The sequence below is a fragment of the Rhamphochromis sp. 'chilingali' genome (genome assembly GCF_963969265.1).
Source record: "Rhamphochromis sp. 'chilingali' genome assembly, chromosome: 12".
NCBI classification, from domain to species: domain Eukaryota; kingdom Metazoa; phylum Chordata; class Actinopteri; order Cichliformes; family Cichlidae; genus Rhamphochromis; species Rhamphochromis sp. 'chilingali'.
The window spans coordinates 5,400,317-5,415,603 of record NC_137939.1 but is presented as its reverse complement, the minus strand read 5'-3'; the positions used below and the strand labels follow the sequence as shown (position 1 = coordinate 5,415,603).

At 41.2% G+C, this 15,287-nt stretch overlaps 1 protein-coding gene across 5 annotated transcripts in view; it reads right to left on the bottom strand.

The window, feature by feature from the left end:
- Positions 1–15,287, bottom strand: part of casz1 (castor zinc finger 1) — a 171,296-nt gene that overhangs the window by 62,358 nt on the left and 93,651 nt on the right. For 2 of the 5 annotated variants that reach the window (XM_080897811.1, XM_080897812.1), the window contains exon 1: positions 11,518–11,960. The exons of the other annotated variants lie outside the window; for them this stretch is intronic. In XM_080897811.1, coding sequence (XP_080753937.1) covers positions 11,518–11,566 — 49 coding nt within the window. In that variant the 5' untranslated portion in view covers positions 11,567–11,960. Of the gene's footprint in view, positions 1–11,517; positions 11,961–15,287 lie in introns of those variants that run through there. 5 annotated transcript variants of the gene reach the window in all.

The window sequence follows — 15,287 nt, the reverse complement described above, 5'->3', positions numbered from 1 at the left end:
GCGTCATTATCTAAATCAGGGTTAAAAATACAGTAGTTCCCAACAAAGGGGTCACTTCTACTGATATGTGTGTGTTTAAAGAAACTAAAACTGGACGTAAGAGGAAGACATACAAGGAGAAACGACAAAGCGGGCAACTATGGGCATAATTCAGGGGAGGTTTGCAGGACGCTACAGCACTCGAAACTTCACTCATCAACACAAAATGCCTAAATTGTTCTCGACGTGATCCCGTCATAGCAAAGAGACAGGGGAGTTGTTTCGGTCATCCGTTGATTTGATCCATTATGACTGTTACACTAATGGCATTAATAAGGGCAAAATTGCTATTTTGAAACAGAATTTTCATCCTCTTCATTTGGCTAACCTTATCGCCTCTCTACTCTTCCTACATGGAAGCCGGTGACTGTGACTGTGCGTGTGTGTTCGTGAGTGCGTCTCTGCCCCCACCATGTAATGGCTATAAGGTCATCTCTATTTTCCAGGCTTGGTGTACAATGTCGTTGGATTGCAACATTTTGCATGGTTAAAAACAACAAAACGAGCTTTGATATTTGACTCCCTGCTATTTTCGATATGTGGCCAAAACCTCATTTAACGGCATCACAGTGTATGTTTGAAAAAGTTGCAAAACTAAGTCGTGTTTGCCTAAACATTCAAAAGGACGACACTGTCTTACAGTGAGTGCATTTGAAACCGGCTTTTAAAAAGTACATTAAAATGATCGTGTCCTTGAAGGGTGCATTTAATTTACTGTAAACTTCATTGTATCAGTACACAGAATGCGTGGGCATGTTTTCTGCCTATTTGTGCTGAATGTCAGTACTTGTGGTACTTGTGTGTATGTTCAGCCCTCATCGGCCTCTAACATTGAGAGGAATGACACTCTGTGATCAAGGACATGAATTGCTCATTGATTTTTAGGGGCCAGCTTAACTATCCATTCCAATTGATTTTTAGCTTTGCTGGGTGTGTGAGTTATGGCAGTTTTAATGTATCATCTGTATGTGTACTCATCACCTTCTGCAAGAGGATTTACAATAGTCTGCGGATAATGCATATACAGCACCATGTGCAAACGTGGGACAGGGACTTTATCCTTTTCTGCTGCTTTTTCTTTTTATTATTATAAATTCCAAGAAGCAGAAACCATAAAACCATATTTTTATAATAGGTGGAAAAAAAGAATCACCTTGGTTATTATCTGCTCCAGGACTTAGTAAATGATCTATATACAGCATTGTTTTTTATCTTGATACATTCACGGAAAATAAAACCAAAGCGTGTGAATGAACTGTAATCCTCTTTAATGCTAATCAGTGTTGTTTAGAGCGTTCATGTCAGCTTTCACTTCCACATAGCCACAGTAACCAGAAAAAGAGTTGAAATTGCAAATGGACTCATGCTCTACAAACAGAAGCACTATGGCTTTGCCACAAACCATCACCATGAAAAAAATTTAGTACATTTTTTTACTAAATTTTAAAATATATATACACATATATATACACACATATATATATATATACATATATATATATATATATATATATATATATATATATATATATATATATATATATATATATATATATATATATATACACACACACACACACATATATATACATATATATGTATGTTTGACACTATTTTAGTTCTTTACATTTAGAAGGCGGTTGTCAAAAGAAAAACAAAAAAAAACCTCACATTACCATGAATTAACAATTCATATAAACTATTAATAATCAATGATTTGGTGATGTAAGAGACAAAGTCAGAGCAATGTGATCCAAAAGGCAGTCTAAAGTCATCTGTCAGGTAGAAAGTCATTAAAATAGGGGCTCGTTTTCCTGTACCAAGCTTAGGTTTCACTGAGGCAGGGATACATTTCTATTCTTCAGCAAAAGGCTGCGCGCTCTCATATGATATCATCTCTTTCAGAACATTACTCTCAGTGGCTTGTCTTTTTTGTCTTTTGTGTTTTTCTTCAATTCAAATTGCCCTTTTTTCCAAATGGTTTTGGGTGAAGCAGGCCTCTGTGTGAGGTAACTGCCTTTTGTTCAGTGAAAAGGACTGCATAAAGCACACTTTACTCCATGCTTTAAAAAAACAAGCCTGCTTAATTAATGTTTTACAAGTGCTGCTGTATTCTTAGTAAAAAAAAAAAAAAAAAAAAGCCTCTATCAAAGCCGGCAGGTTCAGATTACGTACCCTAATTGAAATTCTGAATTTCTAAGCCAACTTCTTTTTTCCCTGCTCCCGCTCTTTCTCCCTGCACACACAATAAAGCCTAGTGTTTTGTAGTCCACAAATGACATCAAATCATCTAAGTAATATGGGCTTTTCTTTTTTTTTCCCTGTATTCTCATGTTCTGGTAGTGGGTTCATGAGACAGCTTAATAAAGCAGTAAATGCTTGGGGAAGCCTGAGAGCCTACTGTGTATGGGTGTATGTGTGTGTGTACCCATGTGCACACGCGTGCTCTTGTGTTTTACCTCCACCAGGGACCTCAAAGCAGAAGGCAAATCCTGGTTCCACACACTCAAGCAGATTTTCCAAAAGAATAAAGCAAGAATAAAGCCGGAGAACAAAAGAGAATGACTAATACAGAAACCAAAGCCAAAAGTAAGACACTTATCTCATGGGTTGACATTCATAGAGCCCATATTAATGCAGTCTGAGCTAAATGAATACAGCATAATTTACAGGTTATACATGCATTAGGTGCTGGAGGAAGGCAAGCTGTGTGAACAGCTGCAGGTGTGGGAGCAGCCAGGCTGAGGCTGAGTTTGGACAAGCATCACAGACACCAAATGGCACAATAGAGGAAACATAGGTTTCTATGTGCTGGTGACAATGATCTAAGATGTAGTTGGAGACTGACTCCACAGGGACATGGGGGGGAAATGCTTTTTGCTCAGCTCGCAGCATATATGCACAAACATTTGTTTCAAAGGGAAAATTTCAACCTTTCCTACCATCACTGATTATCTGGCAGGTAAGTGTAGCAGGTGATTACATAAATTACAGAGTTTAAAAAAATGTCATCCCTGATAACCTTTGTTCTAAGTTAATCATTGCAGCAAAAGAAAATTGCTTCTCTCCTCTTTTATATTTACCCAAACTCCCCCTCTTTCAGCGGGGTATTATTTTATTGGCTTGTTTTGCAAGCATTATAACTTTGCATTCTTCTCCCAAGGTCAGTTTCTACTGTGCCACAAGGACTATTTACACATGGGGCTTTTTCAGGTCAGTTCCATTGTATTTACATCAAATAATTTTTGATAAGGGATGTAAAAGACCTATAAACCCAACATCATAAACAGGAGAGGTGTAGCTGAAATAAGGACAAAAGATCAACGGCTGAATTTTTCCTTATCTTAGACACGTTGATATTTTTGAGTCAACTCTCGTCACTCCCTCACCAACCCCCGCTTCGCTCTCTCTCCCTCCGCTGAGTGGGAGCGTGGACTTGTTAGATTTAGTCCAATGGCTTCCCAGTGCGGCCAGCGAGCGAGCTCTTGTTTCATAGAGAAGCAGCTCCCCTGTTATCTCCCTAGCACTATAATCACTTAACAAAGACTTGGGCATTTGCACAAATTAAAACATCAATAATGCATAAGTGCTTTTCAGTTTTGAGCTATAGTGTCCCCGTATTGGGATGAAATACCCCCTCAGTCAGTGGAAAAACTTCTAGCTCGCCATCTTCCATCGCACAAACGACTTAGAGAAGCCACAGTCCCGCTTTGAGCAACAGCCCCTCCTTTGCTTAAACTTGAGGCTAAAGCTGCGGCGAACAGTTGGGATCTGCTTTGGTAACGGGACAAAATGGCTGGGCTGAGTGGGACGCGGAAGTTGTTTTAAAGCGAGAGGCGGTAAGTGGTGGTGGTGCATCAATGCAAACAGGCAACACCCTTGAGTGGCGCAGCGTGGCATCCTTCCATAAACAACACCACCGCCATGTCTCCGACATTTATGATTTGTGGTCAGAATGGCAACGCAGGCCTGATTCTAATCCAAGTCTGCATGTTTGCCCTATCCTTACATGGCTAAATCTGCCCGACCTACTCTCTTATTTTCCCAGATGAAAACACCAGACGTTTCATATGGCTGTCAGGGAGCTTTGCTTAAAACAAGTTATATGAGAACATTACACTTGGACAAGGGAAGGGAAGGGCGGGAGCATCATGGGAAAGAAACTAAGTAACACTTTGTACCAGGATGCTGTTCGGGCTACTGTTTAATTTGAGAAGAAAACCTCCTTCATGTTTATCACTGCAGTTGCGACTCGGTTGCGCTGACTATGGAGGAGTTAAGTATCATTATTGGACTAGTAAATCCATGACCAGTACCATTCCAACACCAATTGAGGACGAGCCATTCTATACAGATGGCCTCAAGGACAATTAGCAGTAATGATTGGTTGCCACATAAATGAGGGGAATTCTATTTGCTGGTGCACTTGCGGATGATCACAGACCAAATGCCTCTGACAATAATATGGATGGCTGCTTTAGACTTACTTGTAAATGCTGGTTAAATATACAGCAGAGCCGGAAAAAAAAACAGTCGTTTCTGCGGCGTCTGACTGTCTCTCTAATATTGAAGTAATACACGGCAAAGGAAGGTTAAACTTCACCCGTTTTGCAGACTTCCCACTCTGATGAAAAATAAAGAGATGAGACAAAATAACACAGGGATCTAAAATATTATCTCTTCAATCATACCCTTTTCCCCCGATATCTTCATCCCCCCCTCGCCCCTCCCTTCTCTGTCAGTTAGTCTGGCAAACAATCCCCTTGTTAGCAAACTGTTAAGACAGCCGCTTGGTACACAAATTGCGCTCGACCAAGCGAATTTGTTTTGCAAGGGTGACCTGTTTAATCATCTCATTTTCTTTGGCGGACATTTATTCATCTGGTTTCCACGGTTACAGAGAACATTAAGGGGCTACAGTAATAAGGCTGGAGAGTCAAACAGGTAATAAAAAAATTAACGCCATTTTCCAGCAGCCGAGGACAGTGGGTGAAATGAATCAAGGGAGAGGGGAGAGGAGCAGCGGGGGGAGCGGGGGTGGGTGGGGTGAGTGTTGAAGAGGGAGGGAGGCGGGGGAGGGAGGCGGGGGAGGGGGGGGGGGCTCCAATATTGTCCAAACAATAAGCCTTAGCGGTTATTTTACTCTGTAGATCAGGTGGTGCTGTTATGGACATGACACTTTGGGCACAGAGCAGGAGAGATAAAGCTTTTAACGTGGCCCTGCTCCTTTTTTTTTTATTGTCATTTAGCGATTACATATCAGAACAATTAAAAGTTAGCCCAAGATATCTATTAACTTTGCTCTTTTTTTATTTCTCCTGCGCTCGAGAGGCTAGATAATTTGCACTTTTGGCAGCGCAACGTGTCAATAACATGCAAGGGGACAGCATGACATTTAAAAGCCCTGGTGAGAAACGCTTCGCAGTCCTCCCGAGTTGAATGATGTTTTCTTCTATTGTCGTCTGAAAAAAACAAAGCAAAGCAAAACTGAGAAACGGCAGAAGAAAACAAGAAAACAACCTTGAAGATTATGGAGTTTATTGCTCTCAGACTGACAATGATCTACACACAAATTGAGAGAGTCCAGTTTCTGGCCAAATATAGAAAATTCCGGTACAATAGGGGGAACAGGTGCTGAGGGCCCACAGAAAGTGACGAAGCCCAAGAGCTGGGTAGCTGCTGAATGCCAAATAAGGCAGTGAGACACGTTGCACCAAAGCACCAAACACCCTACTGTAATGTCATTTTCTAAGTCTGATGACTGTCAACAATTCTCCCTCTGACTGTATTCCCTATACGTGAGCGTGCTGCTTCGGACAGTTTCCCCACTTTAATAATAACCGAACAAGCGAAAACAGGCAACAATTTTTATGCATTACTCATTTCTCCACTCCTTCCAAAACTATTTCTAATTGACAGCACGGCTTTGGCACTCCTAAAATATGTACAAAACGTCTCAACCTAACCCTTCATCATTTAAATTGTCTGGTTTAACCTGTATTTGGGCATTTTGCGACTCTGCCAACACCCTTGTGAGAAACAAACCAAAATGAATTCTTTTCTTTGTTTGCTGTCGTGTTACTTGTATATACATTGTTGCCCGGGTGGCTCCGGTGCGACTGAGGTTGGGAGAGGGAAGCACGACTGCTGGCAGGCAACATCTCTCCGGAGAGGGAGGGGAAAAAAGAGATGTCAGCCGACCCGGTCTCGCACACGTGCGCGCGCGCACCACACACACAAACACACACAAACGTAGGATACGCACTCTAACATCAAACATACACCGCTCGCGTGTCACAAGGAGCGCTCTCCCCTCTTCGCTCCTCCCCGAGGCAGGAGCCTGGAGAAACACACTCTCGTCATACATGCAGGGTGAAATCCCCTGAAGGCGATACAGAATGGACAGAAAAAAGGCTAAGCTGTGACTACGGGACTGCCAACTGTTCTGCTAACAGCCTCTTAACAGGTGTGGACTCTAGAATCATGTAATCCTATCAAGTTACCCAGCAAAAAAAAAAGAAAAAGAAAGAAAGAAATCCGGCAAACTGCATACTGCTGAACTCCTCTCCCCCTCTCCTTCCCCCTCTCTTTCTGTTGTGACAGAAATGAACAGCTGGGCTTCAGATTTATCATGTACAGACAGTAATTATTGCTGGTGCTGCTTGCTACTGACCCAAGTGAATAGAATGTCACATGAAAACACACGCGCGCGCGCGCAGCAGAAGGGGAGCTGGATTCGAGGGGTGCCGGGTTGGGGACCGTGCGGAAGATGCGTCGGTGACACAAAAGACAGAGCAGGGCAGTGTTTAAACGTCACTACGCTCCTGTTTGCAGTCAATTATGGTTGAGGACAGGAGTATTGGCTGTGTAACCCGGCAGAGCAAACATTTTGTTGCTCGCAGTGAAGGTGACGGGAAAAAAAAAAGGTTCAATGTTTGTTCCTGTTTTGTTTGTTTTTTTCTTTTCTTTTCCTCCAATCAAAAATAAAATCAGAGATATCCCGGCAGGCCCAGAATTCCTGTCAAGAGAAAGGTGACAGAAAACTGAAACTGAGAGAACTGAGAGATAAACTCAACACTAAAAAGCAGCAGCAAGGTGTGAAGACCAATTTGTTTCAGCACCTACTATTCTCTATATGCTTTGCTTTTCCGTACATGTATGACTGACTAAACTTGCCAACAATTTTACTCAGTGGTAAATATATATATATATGTAAAGGAAAACAATTGATACTGGCCTATGCAAAGTATTTCTTTTACTATCTCAAACCAGTCTGACCCCACCTGCTGTATGTATACCAGAGATAAGAGGGTGAGGAGATAGACAATTAATCTATTACCCATGTCAATCACTGTCCTTGTCATTAGATAGTTAACCCCACGTTTGCTGACTGCTTTCACACACATTCAGCTGGAAGTTGCGGTCCGCCACATTCCATGCCCACTAACCTACGTACGGCCTGCTTCACACCTTAAAGACCCCCTGCCACATTTAAAGGGATTAGTCACCACATTTTGTGCCGGCTTAATCTCTCTTTCAGCTGGCCTAATAAGTGCGCCCCGATAAGCGAAGCATGCAAATTCATTCATGGCCAGTGGAGACCATGCTTTCAGACAAATGCGCCAAAGTCTTGCACTCTGCTAATTACCTCTTCATTTTCCCCGTTTTCCCCTCTTATATAGCATATCAACAAGCAGAGATTATTCTACTCCCTCGCTTTGCATGAAATTATAATTTCATATGTAAGATTAGGGGGGGAAAAAAGTTACTGGATGCATCTCTCCTGAATCTGCTGCGCACCAGAATACATGACACGGCACATTCAGCTGAGAGATAAAAAAAAAAAAGAAAAAAGATTTATTTTCTCCTGGTTATGATGATAAAAATGTGTGTGAGGGGGGGAAATATTAAAAACTATTTTTTTTCTTTTATGTGCTTTTCTAATTTACAGTATAATTTATAAGTGACTGCCTTCCATTTTGAGGGAACATAATTACGAAGGATATTTCAGGATTTCCACTACTCCTATTCTGAGTACAGCAGCTTCACAAACACGCAATATCCGTGACAATAAAAACTTAGCAAGTTATGTTTTAGATAATAAAGGCAATGAAGACCCAAGGTGCAACCTGTTTATCATTCTGGAATATTTCTTCACCAAGTATTAATTAGGCCATTACTCCAGATTGGTGACGGGGAGCTTTGAGGTTTTAATTAGGTGCTGGCCACTGCATGAGTGCACAGGAGTGAAGAAAGGGGGTGGTGATGCCACTTGCCTTACTCCTGGCCCATATCAAGTAGCCCTGAACACTTTGGCTACTGCGGCAAGATGCATAGCAGCCCACGTGCATCTGGAGTTTATTTGATCATTTGATCTCTGATGTTTCCTCTTCCTGTCGGTGAAGGCAAAAAAAAAAAAAAAAAAAAGGCCAGTTGGTGTGATTTGTGTATTAAAAGATGGGGGTTAAGGTAATTATGGTGTTGGGTGGTTTGTGTCTGGTGACTGGGCACAGGCTCAATCAGGACTCAGCTGTCCCTCTCTTTTTCTTCACCCCCCCACCCTTACACACACACACACACTCACACACACACACACACACCAGCGTGCACGTGCACACACACACTCACACACACACACACTTCCCTGCCCTTGTCTGCTGTCTGTGTCCCCCCTTCTCTACCCCTGCCACTCTGCTAAAACCAGGGATAACGCACACAGCCTCGCATAACATCAATCAAATACCGAGAGCGGACCATAAAACTACACAAACACTATACGCTGCCATTAACTACTGCATGTGACACTTTGTAAAATAGAGAAAATGAATTTGAAGATCTAAAAAGAATTAAAGGGTAAGGAAAAATAAAAGGGGTTTGTTGTTTTAAAGTTTTTTTTAAATAAACAGTAAAATGCTAAAATAAAATATCTTCATTTTTAACATTGAGAAGAAAACAAAACAGATGCCGTTTAAAAAAAACCCTAAACAACACACATCTATTTCTAAATTCAGTAGCAGAGAGTGAGGTCTCATTACATTCAAATAACATAAGTGAACAATAAGAAAAATCTCACATTTTGGTATAATTTTAAACATTTATTAAATAAATAAATGTGCAGAATGCGAGTGTTTTTCCTCGGTTGACAAGGCGATACTAATCACCTCGTTGCTGAGAAGCACTCTTCCCTGACAAGGCTCCTTAGAATACAAGGATCCCCCAGGAGAAATCGGCACGAAAGAGGTTAAAGACAATGACTCGCGTTTTTTCCCTCCAAACGTCTCCCTGTTAAATTTATTTCAAAACTCTGTTAATCTGCTGTACACAACATTTCCATTAGCATAGCCCGGCCCCCTAATAAAAATTCCAGCTAGTTTAATTAAAAAATGTAAATTTACTGTCATCCAAGGAGCTGCAGAAATAGGAGTGCAACAGCATATTTTATTGCTTAAGACATCAAATTGATTCGGGTTATTGCTAAATTGTGATAAAAGGTTATTGAGGGCCTTCAGACCTGGGCTTGTTTTTTTCTCCCTCATTTCATCCTAGTTTTGTGGAGGGCCGTAAACGATGGAGAGGGCCACAAAGGGTTAATGAAACGACTCAGTGAGGGAGAAGGCAATCAACATTATGACTCATAAGAGGGGAGAAAAACATTTTCCAAGCTGACGAAAAGTTTGAAATTAGGGTGTGTCACAATAACAGTTGAACTTGTTTGTTGTTATTTCAAACGATAATGCAGGACACCTTAAATAACCAGACATAATAACCGAGCTCTCTCCTGTCTGCCTCTCCTGAGTGTTTGTGAAACCCTGTGGTCACAGTGGTCTACTATACAGTCTGTCAGCGTTTTATTTGATAAGGCAAAAAACATCTTTAATTTACATTAATCCTGCGATGCACAAGTCAAAGCCGATGTCGTGCCAAAAGTGTCTGAAGTGCAACGCAGCGCCGTGAAAAAGGAGAAAAGAAAAAAAAAAGAAGAAGAGGATGAAAATAAAAACAGACATAACTGACAAACATATTAAAAATAACAGCCTCGTGCAAAGCTCGCTCGAAATATGACTTGCGTAGTTTTTTTTTTTCAGGGAATATTTTAAAAAAGACCAAAAAAAGAATAAATATATTTTCACGGTAACCTTTCTGTAATTTACAACACTGACATCAGTTTAAAAATACCCTACTCAAAAAAAAATACCACAACGTCTGCTAAATATTTTCACACCGTGTGAGTTTAAAATAAGGCATTTTAAAAATAGGGTCGATAAGACTGATCAAAGAGGACCGATTAAGTCTAAAAGAACTTGATGTACAGTTACCGAGCAGTAACATGTATATGTGGTAATAATGAAATATACTGAGAGTATTATTACACACACACACACACACACACACACACACACACACACACACACACACACACACACACACACACACACACAATGAAAGGAAGACACCACTTGGTGTGCAAGCGAATGGAAAACACACGAGAACACACTGCACGCGCAAAACAGAAAGAACTAAATGTGACCATAAAATGTGACTTCTTTTAAATCCCACTAAAAAGAACCCGTCTTATAAGTGGTGAGGAGAGTGACGCTTACACGTATAATCCAGTTACAACACAACAAGTTTATCTTTCTAAAAGTACGCACAGAATCACTGATGTTAACCTGGCAGCTACAGGTTTTTATAAAAAAAACCTGCCTCACAGGTGTGTGTGTGTGTATAGAAAGGGAAATGAATCAGAATCATCGTATGAAAGCACTCAAACGAATGGATCGTTTGGTTACAGTTTTACCTCACCTCTAATGCTTTTAATTTATCTGTTTAATGCATGAAAATAGCCTGTGCACTGTATGTACACTATTTAGAAGTACCTGGCAAGGTGTTAACACTGCTGCTGTTCCCTTTACATGTGGAAAACATAAGCAACACAACAGTTTGTTTGCTTTGTCCCCTTAGCAACAAACCCTTAGGCCATTCAGGTTACCCTAATGGCATTGCCAGCTCCTGCGTGTGTGCCAAACCAATATCTTTATTTCTAGACTCAAACTGTGACTTATCAAAATAAGAAAAAAAAGTATAGCTGAAAGAAAGAACTAATAAGCAAGAGAAGAAGAAACAAAAACAGGCTGACAGGGAGTTGTGCCGCTCTCTAGAAGAGAGACGTACTCTGTCAAGAGAAAATGAAACTTGCTGTGTGAACTTTCCTCACATGTGTACTGAATGTAACACAGTGTCATGAAGCGTGTGCTGAGGAAACAGGCAATCATATTTGATACTGCAGTCACCTTTGGGCACTGTCAAAGAGCTATAAATAATGGTGTCGCAACACTTGGGTATACGTACGAGCTGGCACATAGTTTAATCATGAACAACTTCCCCTCTCTGTATATTTAGTCAGAGATAAAGGCACACCTTAAACTGTCAGCTAATAAAACACATCTGACAAAGACAGAAAAGAAGAAGAGTACTCACCATATTCAGGGAAGTCGAAGTTAAATCCTCTCAGACATGTAACTTTCATAATATTACTCAACTCTGTTAGAAAGTCATTCGAATGTTGGTTGTTGGAGGGGGGGAATACAGCGGAAAAGTAACTAGATTAAAAAAAAAAAAAAGAGGCTTCCTTCAATCAAGCACTAAACTCCTTGACATGTAATCTGTCAATAGTTTGTTGCTGAGATAATGCCGGCTGCCACGAGCGGATTTGATTGGCAGCTTAGGGTCTGGCCCCTCCTTCCTGTGGTTTGACGGTGATGGGGGGGTTAGGTGAAAGAATATGGAGCCTCCCCCTTCCCTGCTCTGTCTCTCTCTCTCTGTGGCGCTCTCTCTCTGCCTCTCGTGCGCTGCCTCCCTCTCTTGCTTTGCTCCCGTACACACACACACACACAGACAAAGCTGTTGGTGATGTTGTCTGAATAGGCTGATAGGAAATTATGGCAGAGGAACCGGAGCAGTTTTTTTTCTCCCTCCCTCAGTGGGCTGGCCTTTCCATCTTTGTGGTCTTCTAGCCTTTCAACTCTCTTGGGTGGAGCCTCCACTGCCTCTATTCAAATGAGCGAAGGGGGGGCACACAACACTTAAAAAAAAAGAAAAAGAAAAAGGGCTTTCTAGAGAATAAGAGTATACGTTTATTAAAACATATTATACTTTGAGGCTAATTATTTAAATCCAATGCAGTGTGACTACATGTAAAAGCTGCTTTTAAACACATATTTAATTAGCGTTCTATATATAAAGTACAACTACAGTAAATGGAAGAATATTTCCACAATTTTGTCCTCACTTATTAAATCATAGACTATATGTTTGATGTGTACATAGTCAAAGGGCAGGATAAAGCCAGGCACATTACTATTTGGTAAATATGCTTGTCCTCATGTCTATCACAGAAGCGTTAAGCTTAGAAAAAGATTTCACAAAATACATTTTCCAGCCCTTTAGCTTAAAGCGAATAACTCTTTCCCTCCCTCACAATATAGCAATCCTCTCCATTTCAGCCCTGCATGGTATACTTTCTTTGCTTCTCTCTCTGTCTCTCACTCAGAGCGCTCTGGTTCTCCTTCCCTCCCTCTGATAAGCTATCAGTTTTCATTGTAATTTCAGGTGAAATGATAAACGACGGCCGTTACCAGGTGACAATGAATACTTTATAAGACAAACCCTTTATTTGCCTGGCAGTTTCTTCCGCAGCAGCATGCAAAGCGCCTCGGGACCATTTGTACATAATGCCCATATACTGTAAACATGGTGGTGTGTCAAGAATGTGGAATTTACAGAGCGACACAAAATAACAAGAAAGTCTCAACTTTCAAAGGTAACTGGATATTCCTGTTTTCCACGGCAGGTTTACTCTGAATAAAGGTGTTGTATAACTAGCATTTACTGGACACAGAAAAGAGGAAATGAATAACTTTATGGCTTTGGACCATAATACAATAATACATAGGTCGGGCTTCAGTTCCTGAGTGCTGTTAGTCTGAAGTATGTACATAAAACTGGTTTTGGTTGATTCTGAAATTATGATGACTCATCCTGGCTAATAATGGAAAAAAATAAGGCTTTGTCTCCTCCTTCCTAACCCACATAAAGGAAAATGACCTTAAAAGAGTTTCTATCAAAAGGTTCCACCCTCGATTTAACTTTGTACTGTAAATACTACTTTTATTAGCCCGGGATCTAATGAAATCGAATTGTTTTTGTTGTGCACGACCTGACTTGCGACCGTGCTTTTGTTCTGTTGCTGGATAAAAATCTTTTGTGTCAGTCTCCGTACAAATAAATAAATATATATGTTGTTAATGGATTTGTGGCCCGTGTGAATTGCTAGATTGAAACCTGAAAATATAATAGTTACTAAAAATGATCGCATGCCACTGATGTGGTAGAAATTTTTGAAGTGGTGAGAACATCTGCCTGGCTCTAATGCTGTGATGCTTTTTGTCTCACATAGGTGGAGCATAACAATAAAAACTTCCACAGTATCTCAAAAACTTGATATCAAGGGGGCGAGTGCAGGGTGAATTCTATTCATGTAACAATGTCCACAGGAGGCAGGGTCTGTCGTCCATGCATTACAGCCTTCTGGACCCTCGAGCTGCCATCTTTGGGGGCGAAACCATTACTTTTCAAAAGGAGCTGTGGGGCTTTTCGTTTGATGTGGCGTGAGGGTATTGTATGGTGCATGCGGGAGAATGTTGAGGGCAAGGTGGAGTGTGTATGCGTGTGAGCGTGTGTGCGCGCGCTCCTATGCATGTGACATGGTAGGGGTACATCAGTCAAAGGGCCGCTGGGGCCAGACGTTTGGCTGCCCCTGACCGTGCGCTCCAGGAGGGGCTGGTCTGGTGCAGGGCCCACTCCGAGTCCTCCATTCCCCAGGACAAAAGCTATTGCCCAGTTGAAAGATGTGAATTCAGCGGCTTTTGTGCCCAAAGCCCAGAGACATGCCGAGTGAGAAATCTGACCTTTGCCGAAAGTCAGATTGTGTTTTTGAACCCCTCTTGCTGTCTCTGGCAATTCGGGGGGCAAAAAAGTGACTGAGCGAATAGGCTGGAGTGGGTGTGAGCCGGCGTGGGGTATTGGGGTCTGTCATGACGGGTGGAGTGCACAGGTGGGGGTGTGAGAGACAGAAGGAGCAACAGTCCGGCGTGAACCTCTCCGACTCTGCGTCTTAAAGTTTGAACACAACAAATTAAAAACGGTTTGTTTTTCAGCAGACAATGAAGCAAGTTTATTCCTGATACTCACTGTCATGTTGTTGAAAATTGGCAGGAAATTGAACGTGTAAAAGCTTAATTCTGAAGCAGAGGCTTTTCAACAAGAGTTCACCTCAGTGTTCCTCGAGGTTGTCTATGATGTGGAATATTATTCCCTCTCACGTCTGTTTATATTGCATTATATATTTATTTTTTAAGCGGAGAAGGAGCGGAATATTAAACTTACACGCAGATGCAGCCACAACAGCGATGATCGCAACACACCACATTTTGATGATCATCATTTGCATGACTCATGACGATGATTCCTTCGAAACTCATTTGATTTTCATAATTGCTGTGTAGCTGTATATGCGTTGACATACATACGCTAGGAAAAGCGCAATGAAAATCTCATTAAAGGTACATACTTGAAAGCAATTAACGTGTATAAAGTAGAAGGTATATTTGGGGCGCTGATATTACATGAATCACGATATAGCATGTTGCTTGGCGGCACTGTGTTGAGAGCAGAGATTCGGTAGATAGAATAGGCCTATGTTTTTCAGTCATACATTTTTCTTGACACCGCTTTCATCCCCCGGCCGTAATCATCATATCTCCCCCATTGCTCTCCCGGATGCAGACATCCATAATGCAATCTTCCTAATTTTGATCCCTCGCAATCTGGTTTTAAAAGGGAGGAGAAAAAAAAGGGACATATTTCTGAAGGCTCGCTCGGTAATCATTTTAGACAGATAGCCTTTCCCATCGCAGATGAGCAAATATTTGTAAACCAGCTATCTAATGGAAAATTATAGTGAAATTAGAGTGAAATTCATGACAGTGAAATCCGATTATCTGTAATTCTATTATGCCATCTTAGCCCACACAGCATATTTTTGTAGAGTTTTTTCCATAAATACCTATGCCAGGGGTCTTGCTAATCAAATAAAATTGAAATTCATCTTCCCATTAAATTCAATTAGTTGCAATTTCTAAAGCCTAACAAAGATTTTAATTACTAAATTATAAAATTCTCCCTAGCCA